This window comes from Sebastes fasciatus, chromosome 6 (assembly GCF_043250625.1).
Source record: "Sebastes fasciatus isolate fSebFas1 chromosome 6, fSebFas1.pri, whole genome shotgun sequence".
Classification (NCBI taxonomy): Eukaryota; Metazoa; Chordata; class Actinopteri; order Perciformes; family Sebastidae; genus Sebastes; species Sebastes fasciatus.
In genome coordinates, this window is record NC_133800.1 from 14,517,205 (window position 1) to 14,541,241 (window position 24,037).

The 24,037-nt window shown below is 39.3% G+C and overlaps 1 protein-coding gene and 1 long non-coding RNA gene across 2 annotated transcripts; both read left to right on the forward strand.

Annotated features, from left to right (window-relative positions):
* Window positions 1-4,348: 4,348 nt before the first annotated feature.
* Window positions 4,349-5,719, forward strand: LOC141770184 (uncharacterized). Its single transcript, XR_012594451.1, has 4 exons — window positions 4,349-4,414; window positions 4,518-4,630; window positions 4,782-5,024; window positions 5,104-5,719. It is a non-coding gene; the product is annotated as an uncharacterized LOC141770184 (long non-coding RNA).
* A 5,741-nt stretch (window positions 5,720-11,460) lies between these two features.
* opn4xb (opsin 4xb) lies at window positions 11,461-22,533 on the forward strand. Its single transcript, XM_074637815.1, has 9 exons — window positions 11,461-12,348; window positions 15,123-15,256; window positions 15,355-15,558; window positions 15,834-16,005; window positions 16,569-16,730; window positions 18,564-18,671; window positions 18,800-18,962; window positions 19,700-19,846; window positions 19,944-22,533. The coding sequence occupies exons 1-9, from the start codon at window positions 12,182-12,184 to the stop codon at window positions 20,340-20,342; spliced, it is 1,656 nt and encodes a 551-aa protein (XP_074493916.1). The 5' UTR covers window positions 11,461-12,181; the 3' UTR covers window positions 20,343-22,533.
* Window positions 22,534-24,037: the final 1,504 nt, after the last annotated feature.

Genomic DNA, 24,037 nt, shown 5'->3' on the forward strand with positions numbered 1-24,037 from the left:
GTAGTGCATGAGTAATCTGAAAAAAATCATGTGACTCTGTGTCCTCCTAATGGCATCTGCAAGATTTCACAGACTGGAGGAAAACAACCAGTCAGAGCTGATCTGGATTCTGCCATCCAGCTGCCGTCTATGGGAGCCAGCTGTCAATCACTCACGAACTCCGACCAAATGGTCAAACTACGCAGCACTGATTTTTAAGCCTGAAAACAGAGCCATGAGGAGGTGCAGAAGTCTAATTTTCTCTCAGAACACTTGAATTACAATATGCTGAAAGGTTATTATGGAATTTTTGCCCAATGATGCCAAAAACATACTGCCTACTGCAGCTTCAAATAAACACGATGACTCGCTTGAGAGCAAGAGCTTTTGGAGCAAATTCACAATAAACCAAAAAGCTGAGGAAATGAGGCTTTGAGAGCCTCATCATTGCAAACAGCCTGATGTAAAACAAACTTTCTATGTGAGATAAAACAGTTAATACACTGAAGTGTGCAATGCAAGGGTTAACATGAAAGTTTCCACATTCATTGCATTCTGTATGTATCACTCCCAGGGTGTCAGATACCGCTCCCGCACAAGGCAGCACCGCCGTGGCCGCACAAGGAACAATTTAGCGCTGGTATGAAACGTAACAGGCTTTCATTTAACTACAATGTAAACCCATTCGCGGCAAAAGTAAACGCTCCGAGAAAGTGCGCCGGGAGTGTGGTGACGTAGTTTAGAGAGCGAAAAGACACACCGGGTGGACATGAGGGGAGGTGGATGGGTCCAACAAACACAAGTCTTTCATCCAGGAGACCTCTGTTTGTGTTCCGTGCGTCACGTTACAGCCAGCTGTTTGTTCGTGTCCCATGTTCACAATGTTCAGTTTAATTTTCAGTTTACAAACGTAGTCATTTTAAGCCCAACCATGTAGTCGTTTCCTAAACCTAACTATAGTGGTTTTGTTGCCTAAACCCAAAGTGACGCCAAGGGACGGGACAATCGGGCGGTATGTGACAAGTTGGTATGAGGACGTGTTGCATGCACACATGGTAAGACTTTGCTGTGGAAGATATGACCAATGGGAAGATGTTTTGCATTCATTAGGAACATTAAACATAAAAATCATATATTTCCTTTGTTTCATTCATTTCATTGATGTTTAGTGTTTCCTGTTTTATTTTGTTACTCACCTCTCCTCTCGTTTCAGATCACTTCACTTCCTGCCTTTGTGTGTTTTCCCGCCAGTTTTGATTGTCTGCCCCGCCTTGATTAGTTTCACCTGTTCCTCGTTCGCCCTGCTCTCACCAGGCCTCCTGCTCACCTGTTCCCCAATCAGTCAGTCACTACATATACCAGCCCAATTCCTTTGCTTCTTGTCACTTCATCATTGCTGCTATATGGTGTTCTGGCTGTTTCTGTCCGTCTCCTGCTACCTGCTCTCCAAATCGTAATGTGCACCTTCTGCTGGCTCTCGTTTCTCTGTGCCGAGTTATTCGGCCGACTCGGAGAGCCTCGAGGAGATGGATGGAAATAACAGAAAAAGTCACTTGACCTTTTGTCTTTGTGCACAATTCTGTCTTTGCTCACATAAGCTTTTAGGAACTTTGTTACCAAACAAGGTGATGTTCTGTTGGATCTCTATCCCCCATGTTCACCACCATAACAGAACATACGGTATTTAGGGGAAGAGCACAGGACACTATTTAGTACTGCCAAATAGGGATTTGTCATAGTTTAATGGTTTCCATTGATTTGTTCTACTTTACATTGTAGAACCTGAGAAGATGTACACAAATAGAGGAGGCGAAGGGTGTACTGATATGCAGAAAGCATAGTATCACCTTCATTTAATCTCAAAATAATTAGTTACGTACTTTGTTTCTCGCTGGAAAAAGCAAAAAATGGTCCTCACCTTGCCTGTAAAGACTGAATGAAAGATATGGAGTAATATGGAAAACAGAACACAATGTGCAATGGGAATGAATTAGTTAGCAGGTGCCCCATCAATGATTCAGTAATCAGCTGGAACAAAACATATCAAACTCTGCTGCAACAGTCTGACGTACGAGCCATAATGCTTCTTAAAAAAAATCTTTATTTTTTTTTTTCATCATATATCCCTTAATAAATGATAAAAGAGTACAGTCCATCCTCTCAGGGAAATGTAAATTTAAACAGGTGAAAGCCAGAGGGAACATGTCATGGTGCCTGGCTCTGTTTATATTAAGAGCACAGTGTGCTTCTTCCTTTTAGTGTCAGGTTCACACCAGTTCTTTCATATGTAAAGTAAATATTTAATATGTTCTACCGACACCGGACAGGAAGTGTGAAATGTTGGACTGAGAGATGGACCATCTGTTCCGTGATATTAATCATAAGTGAATAGAGATTCAGTTCTTAGTTATGTCTTTATTCTTGTTTTGTTACAAAAAGATTAGAAAGTTTTGAGGACACCCAGAAATACTCTTACAGACTAATCTTTTAAGCCTAAAGATTACACATGTGCATGAATTTAGGAAAAGGATTTTTTTTTAAGTACTGAATCAGAGACTCGGAGATGTTTTATGACAAAAGAGAATAAAGAATATATATACAGCATATGTAAACTTTAAAAGACACTTTTTTACTCCAGAGTAAAAACAGTCTGTCTCACTTTATTGATGCAAAATGCTTTACGGGGTCTTCTTAGGTCACTTAGTATTGCTTCCTGCCTGTTTCTAGTGTTTGCTGATAATGAAGACAATGTGGAGTCATGAAATCGGCCACTAATCTTCTTCCTTGTCACGGTAGCTTCCCATACAGTGTTGAAGAGAAACACTTCTGTTCTTTGTTGCCACTGTTGAAAATAGCATTATTCTGTGAATGGAATGAATGCACAACACTGCCTGATTGCAAACGTGCTCAAATGCACAACATTGTCATTCAATTTGGTCAAGGCAACGCTTACACATGGACATGTGTAGTGCACCTACAGTGATACTATAATTCAGTAAGGTGGGTGAAAAACCCAGTCCTTGCTTTGTGCACAAATACATCCAAAAGGTTATCTGAAGCTAACATGAGGTTCCACTTGACTGAGTTAGACAAATCAAGTGGTTTCCTTCCAAAGTTACTGTGTTTTCACATCTAACTTACCTCATTCGTTTCTAAGCATAAGACGAATTAAAATATTGTTTTCACTGGAGGAAAATTTAGCTTTATTTTTAGAAATCATGAGAGCATTCATGTGAAAAGCACATTTCATGGTTGGAAAAAGTGATCTATGGAGATAATTTTAATTTTGTGCTTGTGTGACTCAGCAACATCTCTTGGCTCAGTTCTGTGTTCTTCATTCACATCATATACTACTATTTTGCTTGCAGTGCGGCAGCTTTTAATTCAGCCTGATGGAGCTGTTGTTGCCTGGTTTCATTATGCTTCAGATGCTCTGTTTTGTTCGTGGCTATCCCACTGGTGCTCCCACTGGTGTCTGTGAGGCCACGTTGCCTTGACATACTGGGGTGCTGCCTCAGCCTTCACCAGCACCCTACGCTCTCCTCACCAACACACTATATGTTTCAACCAGGAAAGGCCATTACAGGTAAGATGTGTCGAGGATTACTTTTAGAGATAGGAATAAGAACATCACATTACACATTATTAATAAACCAGTCAACAGGGAGCTGTCACCATGATTCATAAGCAAGGGTATTTATAAGAAAATGCACACTTTGACAAGTGTGGATAGTAAGAAAACCTTATCTTTCATTTGAGCTTTGTTGTTTCTTCTTTAATGAACAAACTCAACCTCAAACTATCCTCTAGTACTCAACTCTGTGTCACAGAACAACCAAGGATATTATTTTTTGAGCCATCATGTTAAAGCTGATATGAGAACAATGTTTTGACATATTCAAATGAGGCAAAGTGACAAAAAATGTTTGTCCACCGCATCTGTGAAGGACTAAGTGCTTACATTTTACACCATCACTGGTCAGCAAATGGTATTAATTTACTGTATAGTCTCATTTTTAAACTTGCACATCTTATTTATCTACTTTAGGTAATATTTCTGCAAGTGAAAATATTAAAGGGGACATATCATGCTCATTTTCAGGTCCATACTTGTATTTTGGGTTTCTACTAGAACATGTTTACATGCTTTAATGTTCAAAAAACACATTATTTTTCTCATACTGTCTGTCTGAATATACCTGTATTCACCCTCTGTCTGAAACGCACCGTTTTAGCGTCTGTCTCTTTAAGACCTCCTCCCGAAAAAGCCCAGTCTGCTCTGATTGGCTTGTGAGAAAAATATGGCACACGTTTACAAAGGTAGTTCTCAAGCTGTGAGCGGTATATTTTAATGAGCCTGCATGTGACACAGGAAGGGGAGCCAAATCTCAAGTTTGTGGGTTGGTAAGCTCCCCAGATACCCAAATGTAAAAAAGTGAGCTTTTCATGATATGTCCCCTTTAAGATAAGACTTAATTTAACTTGTGTCCAACGCACTCCTGCTACAATAACTGCTGTATTATTGTGTTTTCCTGCAGTGGTTATCACTGGACCAGAATATAGAGGTGTGCTTCTGGAAGCTCGGACAGACGGCAGCACAAACGCTCTGGGGTGCTGGCAACTCTCTCCTCCAGACACAAGGTTTCTTCAGGTAAATATCAAGTACCTAAACTGACAAACGCACATAAAATATGACAGATTTCACTGCTAAATCCAGTCTAGACGAAAATATGTTGTTTTACCTTCTTAAGGTCAGAATGATTTCATTATTTGAGTTTGATGTGGATGTTTTATATTCACAGTGCACAGGGAATCCTCAAGGTGCTGTCACTCATTCCAACACCAACCTAAAGGGCAACACCACTGTATACAGCTGGATACCACCACCCAACTCTACAAGCCCTGTCTACTTCAAAATACTTTTTCTTCTGTTTTTACAATAACAAAAACATAAAGCTAAAACCTCTGCTCTCTTGCTCTGTGGTTTTTCAGGGCCACAGAGCTCAGCTTCTGGGTTAATGTTAAGTGCACCACTCTGACCAGAGGTAGGAACAGCAGGGTGACAAATCAAAAATAAAATCAAAGATAGAATCTTTAGTTATGGTTTTTCCTTCTGCTTTCCAGGGAAACCAGGAGGTCTCACTCTGGCTACAGGTGCAAGTGCAGGAATGGCTGAAGGAAAACCTCTGCGTCTCCTCGTGATCCTTAGTTTTCTGATGTTACAGTTAATGGGGTAAACATTATGTGAAAAGAAAATATTCCCTGCAATCTGTTGGGTTCTGACTGATGTTGTGTATTTAAAATCACAAAATCATTTTTGACTATTGCCTTTGTTGTCCCTGTGAATTCAAATGATTTTTCCAGATTTTGCTCTAAACATGGAGCCTAAAAACATTTGTGCAGATAAATATTAATATGGTCCCTATGTTTTATATCACACTGCAGATATAATTAGCTTTGTCCCTCTTAACAATATCCACTTACTTGCCATAGATGTAAATTATAAATGTACCTAAGTTTAAAAAGTGCCACACAGTCTTGTCCATAGCTTTTATGGAGCTTTCTTACGTAACATAACACGTGATCGTCTGCAAAGAGAGGAATTGGGGCACCTTTACAGACCTGCTATTTAAAGCAGTGCTTTCAACAAAGTACATTCAAAGTCTCAAAGAGTAAGGTATGGATATAAGAAGACAGGGTTAGTCATTCTGGGGAGACCCTCTTTTATGATATTTAATACTCCACTACAGTACAATGATATCGTGATGGATTGTTATCAAGCTACATTTTTTACCATTCGACTTTGATTCTCTTCACACATGTATCTGTATTGTATGTATCTCTGATTAATCCATCACTTCTCATAATAAAAAAAACACATCAAATGAATTGTATTCCTTTGATTTCAGAGAGAGAAGGAGAGGGAGAGGCTATTAGAGAAAGAGGTGGATTGATAGAGAGATATCCAGAGTACTACTGTGGTTGTTTGTTATTGACTGAAATTCATTCCACTTATGGAAGAGCGTGTTATGACCTGCTTTTTCCACATCGTTTGATTTATAACCTAGATTCTCGGTATGGTGGTGAACAGAAAACCCGGCAGATACTAAAGAGGCTTAAGGCGTGCATTACATGTGAGATTTAAAGCTCTCTATACCATATCCATCATTTCCTGCTTGACATGCTGCAGCACCTCGCGACAGCTGCGCCTGCAACCAGAGGAGCAGGTGCAAAGTCTACTTTTACTAAAACTGTGTTAGCTGTTAGAATTCATTTTTATTCACAACCAAGCCCCCCATCCACATACAGCAAAAAAACATAGCACGTTTTAGTGAAAGTCAAGGACTGTTCAAGTTAATACTGTATGTGTATCTAATTCCTCTGTCTAAAAAATAATAAGAGAGTTTTAAGCACAGAGACAGTAAACAGAACAGCCTTTTCATGACAGCAATACATGATTAAAATGCGAAACGTGGCTTTGCTTTGAGAATATTCAATTCTTTCAACCCCTCCAATGCAATATCCGAAACAACACACAAATGATTTCCAGCATAACTACTCATGCTAATGAGTTTGTTGATTAGACAAACCTATTCTATTCTTTGTCGACAGTATTTGTGCGCTATTAAAAATAATTGTGTTTAAACAACTGTACAAAGTTTTTCTAATTAAAATGCAGATTAATGCGATACAATCAAAAGTCAAACCGCTCATCTACTCTGCAGGAAGTGAACTCACCGTGGTGATAGCAGAACGTTTCTCCTGTGTATTATTCTCCAGTTACTCTGTTCACAAGGAACTTTGCACACTCTTAAATGTCATTGTCAGTGTTTTCATACAGTAAATACAGCAGCACGTGACAGTAAGTTATCTACTTGTTATCTCTCCTAAAGCTTATTTTGTTTATTTGTTTGCTGCATGTCTCAAAAACAGTTACACATTAATTACAATTTGGTGAGAAGTTAGGGCATGTAATGTAATAAGCACACTAATATCAATGTACTAGTAATATACTTGTAAGTCTACTACTTCAATACTGCTTGGGACTAAATTGGCCCACTTTTTAGTTTATAAAAGTATTCTTTGCAGTAGTTAAGGATAGGGTCGGCGATGTTGGAAAGTTAGCATAATTTGAAGGTAGCATTGCCTCAGGAGCTCCGTCTAAACCCACCCCCTCCCCTTCCAAGGCAACCCCCCCACACACAAATGCACGAGCACCGCCGCATCGTAACTACTTCACAGACACAGAGCGGAGAGAGGACCTCAACTCAACAACGCTACCTCAAGACAAATAACCGAGGCAGTGCTACTTTTGTTTTCTCTTCCATTCTCCAGTAAATGTGCGGCGGCGACACGCCTTGAGTTCAGGCCGGTGCACACCAAGGGTAGAGTACGAGCAGGGAGCCAGGGAGGCATCTGATTGGTTCTTACCAAGCGGACCTCGCGGCAGTGATTGGTAGACGTTTTTACAGGATTACAGCAACTACTGATGACGGCTCTTTTCCGGTCCTTTTTCAGAGCTCATAAGTAATGGATCGCTGTCGGAGTGTTAAGACCATTTCAACCAATATAACAAATAGAGTATACTGGATAACATCGTCAACCCTGCATTTAAATACTTACTTTTAAATGTAAAGTAGTCAACTTTGAGTACACAACTAGTTTACATCTAAGTTGTATTTTGTACTGCAACTAAAATATGAACTATACTACAAGTGAACTTATAGGTATCCTGTTAGTTTACTGGTTATATACTTGTAGCATACTTTTTAGTTTATGAAAGTATACTTTAAAGAATACTCTCAGTAAACGACTAGTGTAGTTTTTTTACTGCAAGTATACATGTAAGTTTTCTTTAAATTAACTTATAGTACTTAGCCAAATATACTTACACTTTTCTGTATACTTTTCAGTATAAGCCAAGTATACTTAAGTATAATTTTGTTAAGTTGACCTCTGATAAGTACATAAAAGGAAATCTGAAAGCATACTCTCTTATTTTAAGTTTTAAAAAAGTATACTAATAGCATACTTGAATAAATGTCTTTGTTGTAAGGGCATCCTGGTGCTCTGTACAGTATCTATGACAGATTTGCCTCTATGTAGTGAAGTATTGATCTCCAAGTGACTCATGTGCCCGAGGACGCAGTCCTGGTCACAGGGCCAGCACCACTCAATAATAATTAGTTTATTTTCCACTGTGAGCCAAAAGCTAGCTATAACAGGGAATTCAAAACCAGGACTTAAGCACCAGCGCTACCAGTTGGTTCAATAGTAATTGACTCATTGACATGTGGAATACTGACCCCCTTTGTCCAGGCCGTGCTCTATGAATTGAAACACCACTCATGAGTTTTTCCATTGAGACAAGGTCATTCATCCCGATGGTGTGGAGTGAAACAGAGGGGAAGCTACAGATAGTTGGCAATCTGTAGGTGAGAAACATTGATTTGTAACCTGACGAACTACAGTGGAATATCTGAGTAAAGGAAAACACTTCGGAAAACTTTCACCCCTATCAATAAAAACATAATTTTTTTAATTTGCAAGCAATTTAACTCCGTTTTGGGGTGAAAATTTGAATGATTTCCCCCCCCCCGTAGGATACTTTCCATTCTGAAAACTAAAACAATTTAAAAAACAAGTATTACAAGTAGAGATTAAAGTGCAGCCTTGTCAAGCAGAAAACTGATTGTGCTGAAAGATGTTTCTGATTCGTCAGCAGTCACGTCTGTTAGGTTTCCTATAACAGGCCTCCATTTTCCACAGAAAAATATAAGAACAAAACTACATTTAGCTCTTTTTCTTTTTTCTTAGATGATTTGCTAAAAGACCTGAGAGGCTCCTGAAGTACAGATTAATTCCAAATAAGGCTTAATAACATTTATTCAATGCACATTTTTATGTCATGCAGTTAGTTGTATGTTTTGATTAGTTTATGTAAAGCAACTCAAATTTCCGTGTAGAGCTTTTCAAGTAAATTTTGACTTGAGCTGTCATCTTGTGAAGAAGAGTTTGAGGATGACTAGCCTCCTTCATCTTCCTCTAATCCCTCTCTAACTCACACTTGATGCACAGGCTGTATTAACATGACAAGTGGCCTCGCAGTCACAGTCACTTTAAGGCAAATCAAGATCAAATTTGACCTAATTTAGGTAGTCAAAAAGCTACTTCCATCGTTAAAATGTGTTTTTATTTTTATTTTTTTATTTATTTATTAGTGTTTACAAGCTTTTGGCAGTTCACAATATACAGTTTATATCTTTGTGTATTTTCAGCATTATTAGTTTACATAATGAGCATATTCTGGTCTCTGTTTATCAGAGATATTTGTTTGCAGATGGCTACATGGGGATTTATATACAAAATAAATCTTGCTCTTACTGTAATGTAGCACTACTGCAAATGCTGTTGTATATTTCCCTGCTGTGCTGATATAAACATAAACATAAATAACTGTGATTAGGTCATCAAGGCCGGCGGAGCCCTCCACCAGTAATCCCTGAAAACATCTGCCTGTGTGTGTTGTGAGACAGTGCACAAATACATACACATAAGTAACACATGTGTATTGTGAACAGACGTGTGTAGGCACATGCACGCACACACATATGACACACACATACATGTAGAGTATCATGTAAGTTCTTCTTCCAGGCAGATCAAACACTGATCCACATGCATGCACAGTGTGCAGATTAAGGCTATCCCTCGCTGTGGGGGCTTAGTTGACATCTCTGTCTAAGCTCTGCATTCTTCACCTCCCTCTAGTCCCTTCATCTCCTTTACAACATGTCCAGCACCATAAAAAGCAATGACCAGCGGATGAGGCATGTTTCCTTCCGATGTCCTTACGGCAGTCATAAGAATATCACTCAGAACAGGGCTTTATAACGCCCCCGTCTACCGAAATGGATCCTGATGACATTAGCACCACTATTAATAAAATTATTCCTATTGTAGACAATGGAGTGCTGCAGGAATGACGTATTTTTGTAGGCCAACCCGGAAGTTGGCATTGCCCTGGTTCCCTCGACAAAAAGCCAGTGGGATTTATTCCATTGGATTTTGGATTATTGCATAAAATGTGTGTAATACATACTTGTTCAGCTTGTTTTGTTCAGCAAGTGCGAATACAATCGCCAGAAGTAAAAAGCTAACGTTAGACTATAAACAAACTACACCACGGTCGCATGGCTTCACGTCGCCTCCACTAAGCTAAAGGCGGACTAGTGTTTGGAGTGATGATGTTTAGTCGTCTTATTTAACCACTTGTTGGCAACCGTATTTTTTTAAGACACGTAAAAGCTTCAAAATTCACGAGTGGGATATTTACTGACATATTTGATATCGTAGAACAAAACGTTAAAATCTCCGTCTTTGTTGGATATTCGATTCTGATTAGTCAATCACAGCATTCTACGGTCTGTTATTTCTTTATAGCACACCGTTGCCGTGTATAACAGACCGTTGCTATGAGCGCAGTTCTGATGTCGGACTCTGGGGGACCGTTTTTGTGTCAAATTATTGATTTATTAAGTAAGCAGCCGTGTAATAGGCGGGATAATGTATAGCTATTGTTGTGAATTGTTTTCCATTGTTGGTGCATATACTTTAAATTGGGACACTGCATGGTCATATTACAGAATTACTACAAAACAACACAGCACATAGAGTGTGACAAACTCGTCTTAGATATTACTGATTATCTTGATTTGTTTCAGAATTACACTATTATCCTAGTGACAGATTTCTGTAAGGCCTTGAATGTATTACTACAAGTTCTCATTTAAAATAACTACGCTACGGTATTTTGGCTCTGGGGCAAACTTTTTGGAGCTATGCATGACTTTCTTAAAGCTGGCCCTTCTGCACATGAATAACCTTTACTGCATCTACAGCTAAAGGGAAGGAATGAAATGCTAGAGAAGTGTGTGTGTGTGTTCTGGATCATGAAGTGTGCCTTGCGAGTCAGAGCTGTGGTGGTGAATCGGCTGTAACGTTGGGAGTGGGAAGACCAATTAGTGTGATTCCATGAGTGATCTTTAAAAGTCGGTGCGTGTTGGTGAGCACAAAGATGTGTGCAGCATTTGGACAAGAGAAAAATGCATGAGTGCTCGCACGCATGCAAGAGGTTTCACAGACTGTTAAATTGACCGCCGTGATGAATTGCAGACTGGCAGGAATCAATGGACTTGAAAGGTGACGTCCATGCATCATTGAATGTGCATGTCTAGTTTACAAAGTCTGAGCTAAAATGACTGTTAATGCTGGCAGAGTTAGTGAGCATTATGTCTGTTATGTAAGGATCTCGTAGTTAAAGTGGTTAGAGCTCAGGGCTGGGCCATATTACATGAAGGGTGGGAGAGAGAGAGAGAGAGAGAGGCGAGGAAGGCAATGTGTTTGAGGAAAAGAGGGAGAGAGTATGACAAGGGGGCAGGGCTGAGAGAGCAGCACAGAGCAACATGGGACAGCAAGAGAGACACACATAGAGAGAGAGAGAGAGATGAGAGGTTAGGGGGTGCCAGTTGGCAAGATAATCAGAGACAGGCCACTGATTCAGAGCTTGGTGCACAGCTGGTGTGACGGGTGAAGAGGCTGCAGGCTGACACTGAGTGGACGGACAGTGACAATGTGCAACGAGTGGGGGATTTCATCTACTGGATGCATATTATCAACTCAATAACCCAAGTATCAAACTGGAAAAATCAGCTGGAGGACAAGTTGTTGAACTGCAGACCAGAGGGGAATAACAGAATGGAAGCTGCTTCAACATTTGGTACATTTGGAGATGATTGAACAGCTTCTGGCATCTAGAGGAACTGTTATTTTCTTTCCAACGTATTCTTCATTCTATTACAGATATTTTCTGATTAACATTAACAACTTGGTTACATTTTGTATGGATCACCTTTTTCTTCCAGCTTTGACTCCAGAAGGACTTGACAGTTCACATCTTCACAAAGTGGAGATCACCTGCAGTACTGCATGGATAGTTTATGATGGGAAGAAACAGGGCATCCCTCAGTAAAGTGAATCTTGCTCAATCTAGACCTTAATGTAGCATGATCTAAAGGAGACACTTGCATCTGTTGAGCAAATGATACTACTATGGAGGCAAGACACAAGCAAAGCAAAGTTGACAAACTGCTAAACCCGCTGCGTCCTGCCAGGCTGGCGGTCCTGATGAGGTGTTTGAACCATGTGGTCCACTGAGAGCATGGAGCCGGAGAAAGCACACACCCAGAGCAGCTTCTTCAGCAAGGTGGATGTGCCTGACCATGCTCACTACATCGTCGCCTTGTTCGTCTTTGTCATCGGGACGCTGGGCATCACTGGCAACGCGCTGGTCATGTTCGCCTTCTATAGGTGGGTTTGTGTGATTTGAGTCATTGTGTGTGTCTGTTCTTTGCAGTTTGAATGTGGGTCTCTCTTTTAATCAGAGTCCTGAGGGGACGTTATAATCACTCACTGACGTTATAGACTCACAGATGGAGAGACAGATAGAAGGACTGAGTTGTGTGGATGTGCACTGTAAGGGGGAAGAGGGGGTCTGTGTTCTTTTTATGGGTTTTCCATTGGTAGAAATGCATTTATATTTTTGGTTGAGGAGGCAAAAGCCACTCAATCAAAGTTGAGAGGGTTTTTCCTAGTAAGGGTCAGTATTTGTCATGTATTTTACTCTCCAGAGGATAAGAGGGGCATTACCAGTAAAATAATCTTTGCATCTTAGTGTCCTGGCCGAAATATCATTTTAGTAGAATGAGGAATTCATCGCTGGAGTAAATCTGTCCTGTATCCTTGAGAGATGATGTGAAATACTTAGGGCTGCAACTAACAATTATTTTCATTGTCAATTAAGCGATTAGTTGTTTGGTCTATAAAATGTGAGAAAATAGTGAAAAATGTCGATCAGTGTTTCCCAAAGCCCAAGATGACGTCCTCAAATGTCTTGTTTTGTCCACAACTCAAAGATATTCAGTTTACTGTCATAGAGGAGTAAAGAAAACAGAGAATATTCACATTTAAGAAGCTAGAATCAGAGAATTTAGACTTTCTTAAAAAAATACTCAAACTGATGAATCGATTATCAAAGTAGTTGGCGATTACTTAATAGTTGACAAATAATCGATTAATCGATTTATCGTAGCCGCTCTAGAAGTACTCACCGTATAGAAAAACGTGTCATCTTTAATATTATGGAACTTCGCCTTTTTGTGTGTTGTTTTGGTGAAATATGTGCGTGCGTGCGTGCGTGTGTTTACCATCATAAATCAATTTCACAAAGCAGTTCAAATCAATCAGGAAATTCCCACAGTCTATTTATAGTCACATGTCACTCGGCAAGATTAATGACTCTTAAATTGTAAACTTTCTTTGAGAAGTCAAGAGGAAGAACGTGTATTATTTGTTATGTAATTTGGACTGCTGTTGACCTCTTATTGTGCTACTAACATTAACAGGTTCACAGAAACTGGGTCAGAGATAGAAAGTGTGTGTGTGTGTGTTCTGGGGATTGTCAGAAGCTTTTATATTGCATTACTCTAAATAGATTAGATTAGATTAGATCCATTGTGTTGTGCTTATAATTTGTGTTTACTGAATCAGAAATGCACATGATGTTCATTCACACACACATGCACACGCACACCAACGCACCAACACACACACACACACACACACAAACACACACCACAGCGAGAGAGACAGCGGGAGATAATTGTCTTTCAAGTGAGATGTCATCCGATATAATGACTCTCCAGGAATGAAGTGAGTGCTGTAATATGCGTATGCCTGCACACACACTTGGTCACACACAGAACTAGATACATCAGCAGTGATATAAAAACACTTCAATACACAAATGTTCAAAAGCAGACACAAATTTATTCACAGGACGACCTCGAACCTGATTGTTTTAGTTCGATCGGAGAGCAACCACTTTTAATTCAACACACGCAGAGGCAGAGTTTAATCAATGAAGAGCTGCGGAGGCCGACAGCAGCTCAATATGCTGCTTAATCAAACTGCTGTGAATGGTGGTTCACACAAAGTTGACCAGTTCGGCTAAAAGCTTATTCCTGATTCATGCTACCAAGTTAAACACTACCGTGTTTATTGAGTTATGCATTCAAATACTGAGAGATACAACTGTGCTACTGAACTCATAAGACCCTTTTCCTTCCCCTAAAAAAAAGCATGACTGACAGACATTTGGTACAACATACGACCAAGAGAGAAGCTAACTGATGCCGTCCGTTAGCTCTTTAACATCTTGATCAAAATCTCTACAACAAAAAGAAACAAGCCTCAGAACATGCTTATCAAATGAACACAGTATATAGTCATTCATTGGCTATACATCTAGTGATACAGTGGCTCAGAGGAACAATCATCACACCAGTCGGGTATATAATATACCAACAGATTCCTCCCCTACCCATCACTAATTAAAACTAAATATATTATTACTAATAATAATAATACAAAAAAACAACAAAAAAAAACAACAAAAGCTCAGATGTTGACTAATCAAAGCAAATAAAGGGCAAAACCAGATTCGGCTAGTTTTCGCCCAATTGGGCTACTTTTGATTAAGTTCGGCTGGGAAAAAACAGCATTGGGCAGGTAGATGAAATTTGGGCTGCTTTTGCCAACATTTGGCAGCGTTTTGCAAATATTGCTAAACAAGCTGTTAATTTATGGTCAAAAACACAGATACAAAATTCAGTAAACTTCGTTGTGTCCACTCACTCGTATTATTGACTCATTTAACTTGAGAAATATTTGATTGACATGAGTTGTATTCAATCGTTGTTAGGGACAACAGAGGGAAGTTGTATTTGATTCTCTGACTGCATCTTTTTGGGTTACGATAGCCTATTTATCTAACATTTTATCTTGGGTTACTTGATGCAGATATGAAGCTTTGTATGCCTATGATGTGTTTTCTATTGCGCATGTCATGGTTTCCCAGTTTAACATAGGTTTCTGGCAAGGTTATGATTTGTGCTGGTGTTTATTGAATTGGGCAGGTTTTAAATTATGATTGGGCTGGAAACTGTCAATCTGATCTAGCAACACAAGGCAAAGCGTGTATATTGTTCACACTGACCATAACACCTTCCTTCCTGTGTGTGTAGTAACAAGAAACTCCGTAACCTGCCTAACTACTTCATCATGAACCTGGCGATCAGTGACTTCCTCATGGCTTTCACACAATCCCCCATCTTCTTCATCAACTGTCTCTACAAGGAATGGGTGTTTGGAGAGATGGGTAACACTCTTCTTTGTTTTCCAAAAAACACATTAGATAAAATAGCACTCTGCTCATGTTGAGACATTTATGCATTTGTATGTGTTCCTTCTCTGCAGGCTGTAAGCTGTATGCGTTCTGTGGCGCCTTGTTTGGCATCACCTCCATGATCACCCTGCTGGCCATCTCTATCGACCGCTACCTGGTCATCACTAAGCCTCTGCAGTCCGTTCACTGGGGCTCCAAACGCAGAACCTCCCTGGCCATCCTCATGGTCTGGCTTTACTCTTTGGCCTGGAGTCTGGCTCCTCTGATTGGCTGGAGTGAGTTCCTTCTACCTGGATGTCCTTTCCTACCATCCTCCTTCACTCATCACACAACTGAAGCACATGAATACACCCTGATTGAGAGTCTAACAGAAACAGGCAACATAGCCTGTGCTGTAGAAAGACTGATAACTGATCCACCTGCATATACACAGCTCACCTGTGATCTTAATCTACTGTTGAACAGACATCACATCAAAACAAGAAGTCTTAATGTCAAACAAAATGCAGAACCATTGATGTTTTACCTGTTATTTACTTCACCCTTCTAGGCTCCTATATCCCAGAGGGCCTGATGACATCTTGTACATGGGATTATGTCACGTACACGTTGGCCAACAGGAGCTACACGATGATGCTGTGCTGTTTTGTTTTCTTCATTCCACTGGGAATCATCTTCTACTGCTATCTCTTTATGTTTCTGGCTGTACGGACGACTGGAAGGTACTGTAACTCTTATATCAGAGAGTATTAAGTATTTTGTGCTGGTGTAGGTGGAGATACATGCAACATATATGAGTTTGAATAACTGTCCAAGAATTCAAAAATACCACTGTTAAGTGATCCAGAAATCTATTTTTGATTTGCTTTCTTCTTTTTGCTGTGCGTGAAAAGGACTTTTATTTTGTTACAAAAAAATGCAGTATACTGCATTAAACTTTACAGTAAACTTTAGGTACATTTGTATTTCATACACATACGGTAGGTAGCTGTGGAAACTGTGTCTAATCTGTCTCAGACAAACGTGATTGCTCAAAGGAAGAAATGCATGTGTACAATTCATGTACACACATATTAATATGCCCATATCCTTACAAATCCCCAACTACTGTCCCTAAAAGTGAATATAATAATAAGGCTTCTTTTTTAGCTTCAATCATTTCTTTATTGGCCATGCAGAGATTGGTCTATTTAAATAAAATAAAAAAGAACATTAGCTTAATTGTCTAGTATGACATTAATAACCTGAAATTAGTTTTCTCTCTCTTGAACTGCTCCACCTACAGAGAGGTGGAGCGTCTGGGCACTCAGGTGAGGAAGTCCACCCTGATCAAGCAGAAGTCCATGAGGAGTGAGTGGAAGTTGGCAAAGATCGCCTTTGTCGTCATTGTGGTTTATGTCCTCTCCTGGTCACCATACGCCTGTGTCACACTGATTTCCTGGGCCGGGTAAGACTTCTTTCATAGATGAGAAATTTTATGCTGCAATGGTTTTAGTGTGTTTTTACATTTCTAGATAATATTCTTTATCTTATGCATGTTCCATCTATAACAGCATCCCTGCTATGTTTGATTCCAACCAGTTACTTTGTTATACATGTAAGATCTGATTGCCCTTGAGTCCCCCAGTGGCACAGTGTGTAGTGTGCTCCGCATGTTAACATGCTAAACATGTTGCTCAATAAATTTTGCATGGAAAAGCTGTTGTGGCAGTACTACAGCAGCACATGATGTTGTTTGAACAGAAGAATGTTTCTGCTGTGCTACATACAGTATTGCAGGTTTAAATGGACATTATACCAAGTTTTAAATGAATTTCCAAGTCTCCACTCGGGTCCTGACCAGTGGGCAACTGAAAAGTGAAGCCAAAGTGTCTTAAACTTGCATTCTTTCTAATAGCCAGCAGGGGGCGACTCCTCTGGTTTCAAAAAGAAGTCTGATTGTATAGAAGTCTATGAGAAAATGACCCTACTTCTCACTTGATTTATTAACTGAGTACACATTGTAAACTTGAGTTTATGGTCTCAATCGCTGGTTTCAAGTCTTCTTCAATACAGCATGATGTTAATTTAGTCAATTATGGTCCCATTTAGAGTCAAATAGACCATAAAGCAGGGTATGCTTTGGGGTGTGGCTACCTAGTGATTGACAGGTCGCTACCACGGCGTTTTCCTGTCTGGGGGTTGTCCGTGTTTTCAGTTAATGAAAGTTAATTTGGTCACCTAAAAATGTCTTATTCAGCGTTCGGTTGCACTCGGTCTTAGCTCCACCCTCTCATGCTGAACTTGAAGCTTAGTCCACAAACCAATGGTTGACGTCACGGTGACTACGTCCACTTCTGATACACAGTCTATGGTCCTGACAAATCGGACAAAAGTGTGAATTACGTATGTTTAAAGAAACGTGGACATTGGTTTCTTTTATCATAGATGACGGCTTATATCGATTTTTTTTATTATCAATAAGCAGCAAACAGTTTGAAAGAATTGCGTTAGAGCTGACTGATTTTCATGTTTTACTGCAAACAAATAAGATTCCAAAAATAATGTTAATGCTGTCTTCCTTCTCCATCTTTCTATTATTAACTTCTGGAATTTCTTCAAGCAATCACAATCTAAACTGTAACATAAATATATCTAGAGATGCTTGATCTAATCATATTTATATTCGCCTGCACTTCCAAAAATGTATCAAGATGCATCAACTAATTAGTTGCGTATAAAGAATTGAATGAGGCCCAGCTACATTGAGGAAACCCACTTTCAGCTGATATACAGTAGCATAGCAGTAATACTAAAGTTCCAGGTGACTGTCACGCTACACTCTGACTTAGAGTATGGATGGTGTGCTGGAAACTTGAATAAAAATCTCCCAAAAATGGCGTTAAATGTGTCATTATATAACGTTGGGTGAGCTAGAGGCCAAGTATACTGCATGAGTGACATACACCAGACGGTGAAGTTGCTCATAAGTCCTCTGCTTATCCAGCCCATCACACATAGTCTCTCCTGGGACATACACTAGGATGAGGTGTAGTTATGTAACTTTGAAAACACATCTTGTGCCTGCTCATTCACAGGGGAACGGTAGCCTTACACACACACACACACACACGATGCGATGGACTGAACGTCCCCTCTGTGGCAGCTGGCACTTTCTGGCTAATCCTTGACCCAATATGCCCCTTCATTACGTTACAAAATATAGAAAGATAAAGGGAACTTCGAGTTGTGGTGTTGCCACGGCAGTCTTTTCAAACTGCTGTTGTTCTGTCTCATTCAGTCATGCCGACATCCTGTCGCCGTACTCCAAGGCCGTCCCTGCAATCATAGCGAAAGCCTCTGCCATCTACAACCCTTTCATCTATGCTATCATACACAACAAGTACAGGTAAACGTGTTTCTGTTTTACCTTCACTCTTTATCGTTGTGTATTAGATCTTTTTATTGGAAGTCATAACCAACTTTAAAAGTAAAACAAAATAACCTGTTTTTCTTTTTTGTTCTGTACTTTATTAGGATGACTCTGGCAGAGAAGTTTCCCTGCCTGTGGTTTCTGTCTCCCACTCCTCGGAAGGAATGCATCTCCTCATCCATCAGTGAGTCCTCCTACAGGGACTCCATCATCAGCAGACAGTCCACAGCATCAAGGACTCACTTTATTACAGCTTCCCCTGACACGGTAATCCTTTTTTGTTGTTGTTGTTCTATAAGAGGGTTTGTATCTAAATTAATTCTAAGAATGCTGTTGTCTTTTAGTCTAAATATTTTTGGGGGACTTTTACACTCTCTCAACAACAAGCTGTGAAGAAACAAACATACTTGTTATCTATCTTCTCTAAGAATGAACTGCTTTGCTTGAATTAATAAATACCTGATTTCATTCAAATATTCTGTTACATTCATTCCCATGTATTTATTTATTTATAATTCTGCATTGGGACAAAATGGTTGACTTGAAAGTTCATTCACTCATTTATACCATGTTCCTCCAAGAAATGGATGTTTATTGTCAACAGCTGTGACAGAATCTGAGGAGTTTCATTGCAGGTTAATATGTAGGGGATAATGTACAGCAAGTAGGGCATTATTTCACAACAATGCCCGCTCTGGTTTATTTCACAACAATGACCCGTTGTACATTATCCTGCTTTTGACGTGGCTACTTACTTAAGAAATCAATAATCTGACACAAAAACGGTCCGCCAGAGTCTGACATCAGAACTGAGTCCATAGCAACGGTCTGTTATACGTAGCAATGGTCTGCTATAAAGAAATAACATTCATTCTCTAATACCATTCTGTTGCTTTAGTTTCTTGACACATTGTGAGTTTTACTCTCAGAATTAAATTACATGCTGATTATTTCCTGTTAGTTTAGTTCAGATCAGCTCACATTAATGCTGTTCTGTCCTGCAGGTATTAAGGGATGTACGGATGGAGCATTTGGGAAGGAAGTCAGGTGAGTCCTTCAGAAGCATGTCGTCGTACAGACAATCTTCCAGAAGCCGGTCCTATAAGAAACAATTAGAGCGGAAGAACACCAAGACCCACTCAGAGGAGAAGGTGAGAAAAACACAACATAAAAAAACATGTGAATTCAGCTTAAATGTGTTTTGAATTATTAAGGAAACTGACTTTTTTTTTTTTTTTACATTGCCAGCACCCATCTACCATGAGTGAATCATCGAACAACTGTGAACATGAACTGGTTTCCAGCTCTCTCACCGTCGCCTCTCTCCCCCTACTGGTTCTTACCAGGAGGCGCAGCCAGAGTCTGACCAATGAGATGTCAGATGCACAGGAGAAGAAAGGCAGCTTCAGTGATCACTACAAGAGTGACTCTTTTGATTCCTTGAATTTAGGAAAAATCCCATCCACTGATCCCAGGTCACCTCAGGGTGTCCCACGCATCATCGTCATCAGTCCCACATCTGAGAGCAGCCTCATCAAACATGACAGCATCTGCTTAGAAGACAGTATTGAGGCGATGGAGAACAATGTTTTTGTCAGCCTAAACTTCTCATCAGAAGTCTTTGAGGCAGTGGAGCTACTCTCCTGACCAGCTGGATGATATTTACTCTTGTACTCTTATCCACTGAAGCTATATTATTCATCTTAATTTGTCACCACAGACCACAACTTCTTCTTCGCTACAGGCGCAGACTTTCTCCACCAAAATGACTCATTGTTTGTGTTTGTTGACTCATCCTGTGAAGTTATACCACTGTGTTCACTTAGACAACTGGACTGCAGAAGAGAAGTTGGCATGCAAAATGAAACAATATGACGCGGCTCTGGTATGTGCAGTGTTGGCAGGGACAGGTTCACCCTGAGGGGCAGCATGGGCTGCAGCATATTTCGGTTTGATCCCCCAAAAATGACAAGTGTAACAACATATTTTCATGAGTTTGGGGCCCAAGCTTGACAAATTGGATTTAGTTTAGCTATTCAAGCTAAAATCCGTGAAACTGTGATGTAAAGTTTTGAGCTGAAATGTTTCTATTTTAGTTAATTTAGATACACTTCATGGATCATCTGATGGAGACTGAAGAGAGGATGTTTGCATCTGAAATTAGACCAGTTTAGTTAATAGCAATAATGATATATCCACCTTAAAGGGTAACTTCAGTATTTTCAACCTGGACCCTGTTTCCCCATGTTGTGGCAGTTGTGTCTAACAGACTCAAAACAATTTCTGAAATTGGTCCAGTATTGAGGGAGAGCACTGTAGACGGTAGCCGCTCACGGGCTGCAATGTAATCCTATTGGGGCAAGCTGGCACCATCATTTACATCCACTAAAAGTGCTGTTTTGCCATGACATGCTTTGATCGTTATTATGAGTGTCTGACATTAAATCTGGTGAGGTGACGTGATGCCGGAAGACAGCGGTGGAATAGCAGTGGCGGAGTTTATTGTGTTGGACTACAGAAAGCGTAGCTTAGTGTTAACTAAAATATTTTCAATGTCATGGCTGAATATTTAGGGGATTTCAACAATGTGGATGAGGTCTTTGAATTAGACTTCTCCTTGAGCACGACTTGGACACAGACGGGTAAGAAAAATGTTTTATTTCTCTGTAGGGTCCTTTCCATAATGTTGTCAGGCAATTATAATAACAATCTGAGCCTGTCAGTGGTAAAAACAAGCACTTTTAGTGGTAGTAACATTACACTCATTACACTGACACTGCTCACACTTGCCCTCGCAGCTCATTTCGTGGCTGCCGGTTACAGCGTTATCCCTCAATACTGGACCAATTTCAAAAGTTGTTGTCCCTATTAGTCACTTAGACACAAAACATGGGAAAACAGGGTCCGGGTTGAAAAATACCGAAGTTACCCTTTAATGGGAAAAGGAGAAAACATGAACAAAAGAAGATTTTTGTTGATTTTTAGTCCTCATATCACACAAAAATTGCTGTAATAACTTGGAAAGCAAAGCAATAACTTTAAGTTGTGAGGATGTTTTCATAGTATACTGTACAAAGTAAATATGTTAAATTCTTGTCTTATGTAGTAGTTCCTTTAGGCAGCGTGGACCTCTCCAACTTTCCATTGGCAAGGAGACAATGAAAATGTGTGGCTGTTAAAAGAGTGAGAGTCAAATGTGTCTTTTAAACTGTTACTTGTGGTGACTTTAATATGTCTTACTCATTGTGTGGACACTGCTTTGTAACAAAAGCTCCACTGTTCCCTTAAACTCTTCCTATTCATATAAAAAAACATCATTGTACTATTTCTGTTGCTTGTGAATGCTACAGTTGTTGTTGCCAGTGATCTGAGTGAGTGTGTGATTCAAAATCCCATTATAGGAAGGAAGCACCAGTAACATGATTTATATACAGTACACATGACCAAAGATGTTTACTGAAGACTTTATTCAATCTATTATTATCATTATTGGATGGCTAATTTATTGCATTTTTTAAAAATCCTTTCTTTTTAGACAGATAACAGAATCACTCCCGTTAATGAACGGCAACTCCTCCTGCTCTTAACTGGCTCATTATTCCTTCCATTAGTGTTATCATTCCAGTAAGAGAATAACTCCAAGTAAAAAAAAAAGTAGCTCTTGATCACGTCTGTGATCAACCTTTGGTGTAATGTCTGTATCATCTGCGTTTTAACATTTGATACTTGTGCGTCTGTTGGTTTTATACCTGCAAACACTATGGGGCAACGATGGTGAGGTAATGTTGGAGTAGCACTTTTTCATGTTAGTTCATGTGCTCATTAAACACTCTGAATCCACCTTTTGTCACCGTTTCATCTATCTGAGAAGATCACACATGATGACTCTGATATTTTACTGACAGCAAAACCCCAGATTATGTCCAATGACAACACTTTAATAATAATAAATTATAATAACTTTATTTATAGAGCAATTTTCATACAAGAGATGTAGCTTAAAGTGCTTTACAAAAGAAAATAAAAATGCAACACATTCAAACAAGGGCAGATATTCAATAAAATTAGACAATAAGAGGACAGATGCTAAAATATATGTGAGATTAAAAACTTTAGCACATTTAAGGCAAATATTTATTAAATTTTTTATTTCTTCAATATATGCATATGCATGGCAGCTATAGTATGGTTAAAGAAAGAGATTCAGGCTATGGCAAACTGTGGTTAAATTACAGCCAGTCCACATCAAAAAATTCAGTGACTGTCCGAGTGTAGCACAATTGACAATAAATACAATATTTGTGTACAAGAACATATTGGACTCTTCTTGATCACTAAAAATAATGTTGCAGTTCTTTTCTCTTCATGCAGAAAACACAAATCAGCCCAAACCATTTTGTTTGCATGATTAATGACATACAGTAATATTAATATATTATAGCAATATGTTGCTCTATGTATATATTTTTAGGTCTGCACCACAAGTCATTAGAGGAAAAATATGAATCATCATCAAACTGTTTGATTTTGATGTATCTCTGCATTGCTATCTTCATTTAGCTGTTTAGCAGAATTGCAATATGAGGGAGAATATGAAGGTATGAAAGCATATTTCTAAATTGTGAGGCTGAAGTTGAATGTGCAGTGAACCGTCATTAGTGAATGACAGTTGGTGAGGCTGTAACTGCCATATGGACGAGCAAGGAAGAGTAAAAAACTCCTCACATGGCCAAGGTCACTTGCATACTTATTTATGATATAAATGATATTAAGTGTTATGCTATTTTTGTTTATATGATTATTTTATTATTATGTTAAACTAAGCAGATAATAGAGAGGCAACATGGGGGAGTACTGTTAGTGGTGTTGTGGGGGCTACAGTGTGACCTTTGACTTAATGAATCTCTCTTCCTCCTCCCTCAGTTTCACTGGATTTCAGATTTTTTTATAAACACTTGATCCTTCAGTTTATCACGGAAGTTAAAAATCAACAAATTTGGAGATACATGGTTTTCACTGGTCAGGAAGTGTATGAAAAGTAACTATTGCAGTCAGACAGATGTAGTGGAGTAAAGAGTACAATATTTAGGGGAGGGGTGTAGAAGTAATTAGATAAATTAGAAATACTCAAGCAAAGTATTACAAGTAGCTTGAGTTTGTACTTAAGTACAATACTTGAGTAAATGTACTTAGTTTCATTCCTGTACTTCATATTTACAATGAATGAGCAGTATTAATTATGGAGTTGGTTATTTTATATGTAATGACAGTAAATGACCACTAGAGGGATGTAGTGAATCATATTTCTGAAGGATATGATTTCACCCAGTGAGGAAGATGGT

Coding starts and splice junctions, on each gene's coding strand:
- opn4xb (XM_074637815.1), top strand. CDS start 12,182: ATGTGGTCCACTGAGAGCATGGAGCCGGAGAAAGCACACACCCAGAGC. Junction 12,349..15,122: donor GTCATGTTCGCCTTCTATAG/GTGGGTTTGTGT, acceptor CTGTGTGTGTAG/TAACAAGAAACTCCGTAACC. Junction 15,257..15,354: donor ATGGGTGTTTGGAGAGATGG/GTAACACTCTTC, acceptor CCTTCTCTGCAG/GCTGTAAGCTGTATGCGTTC.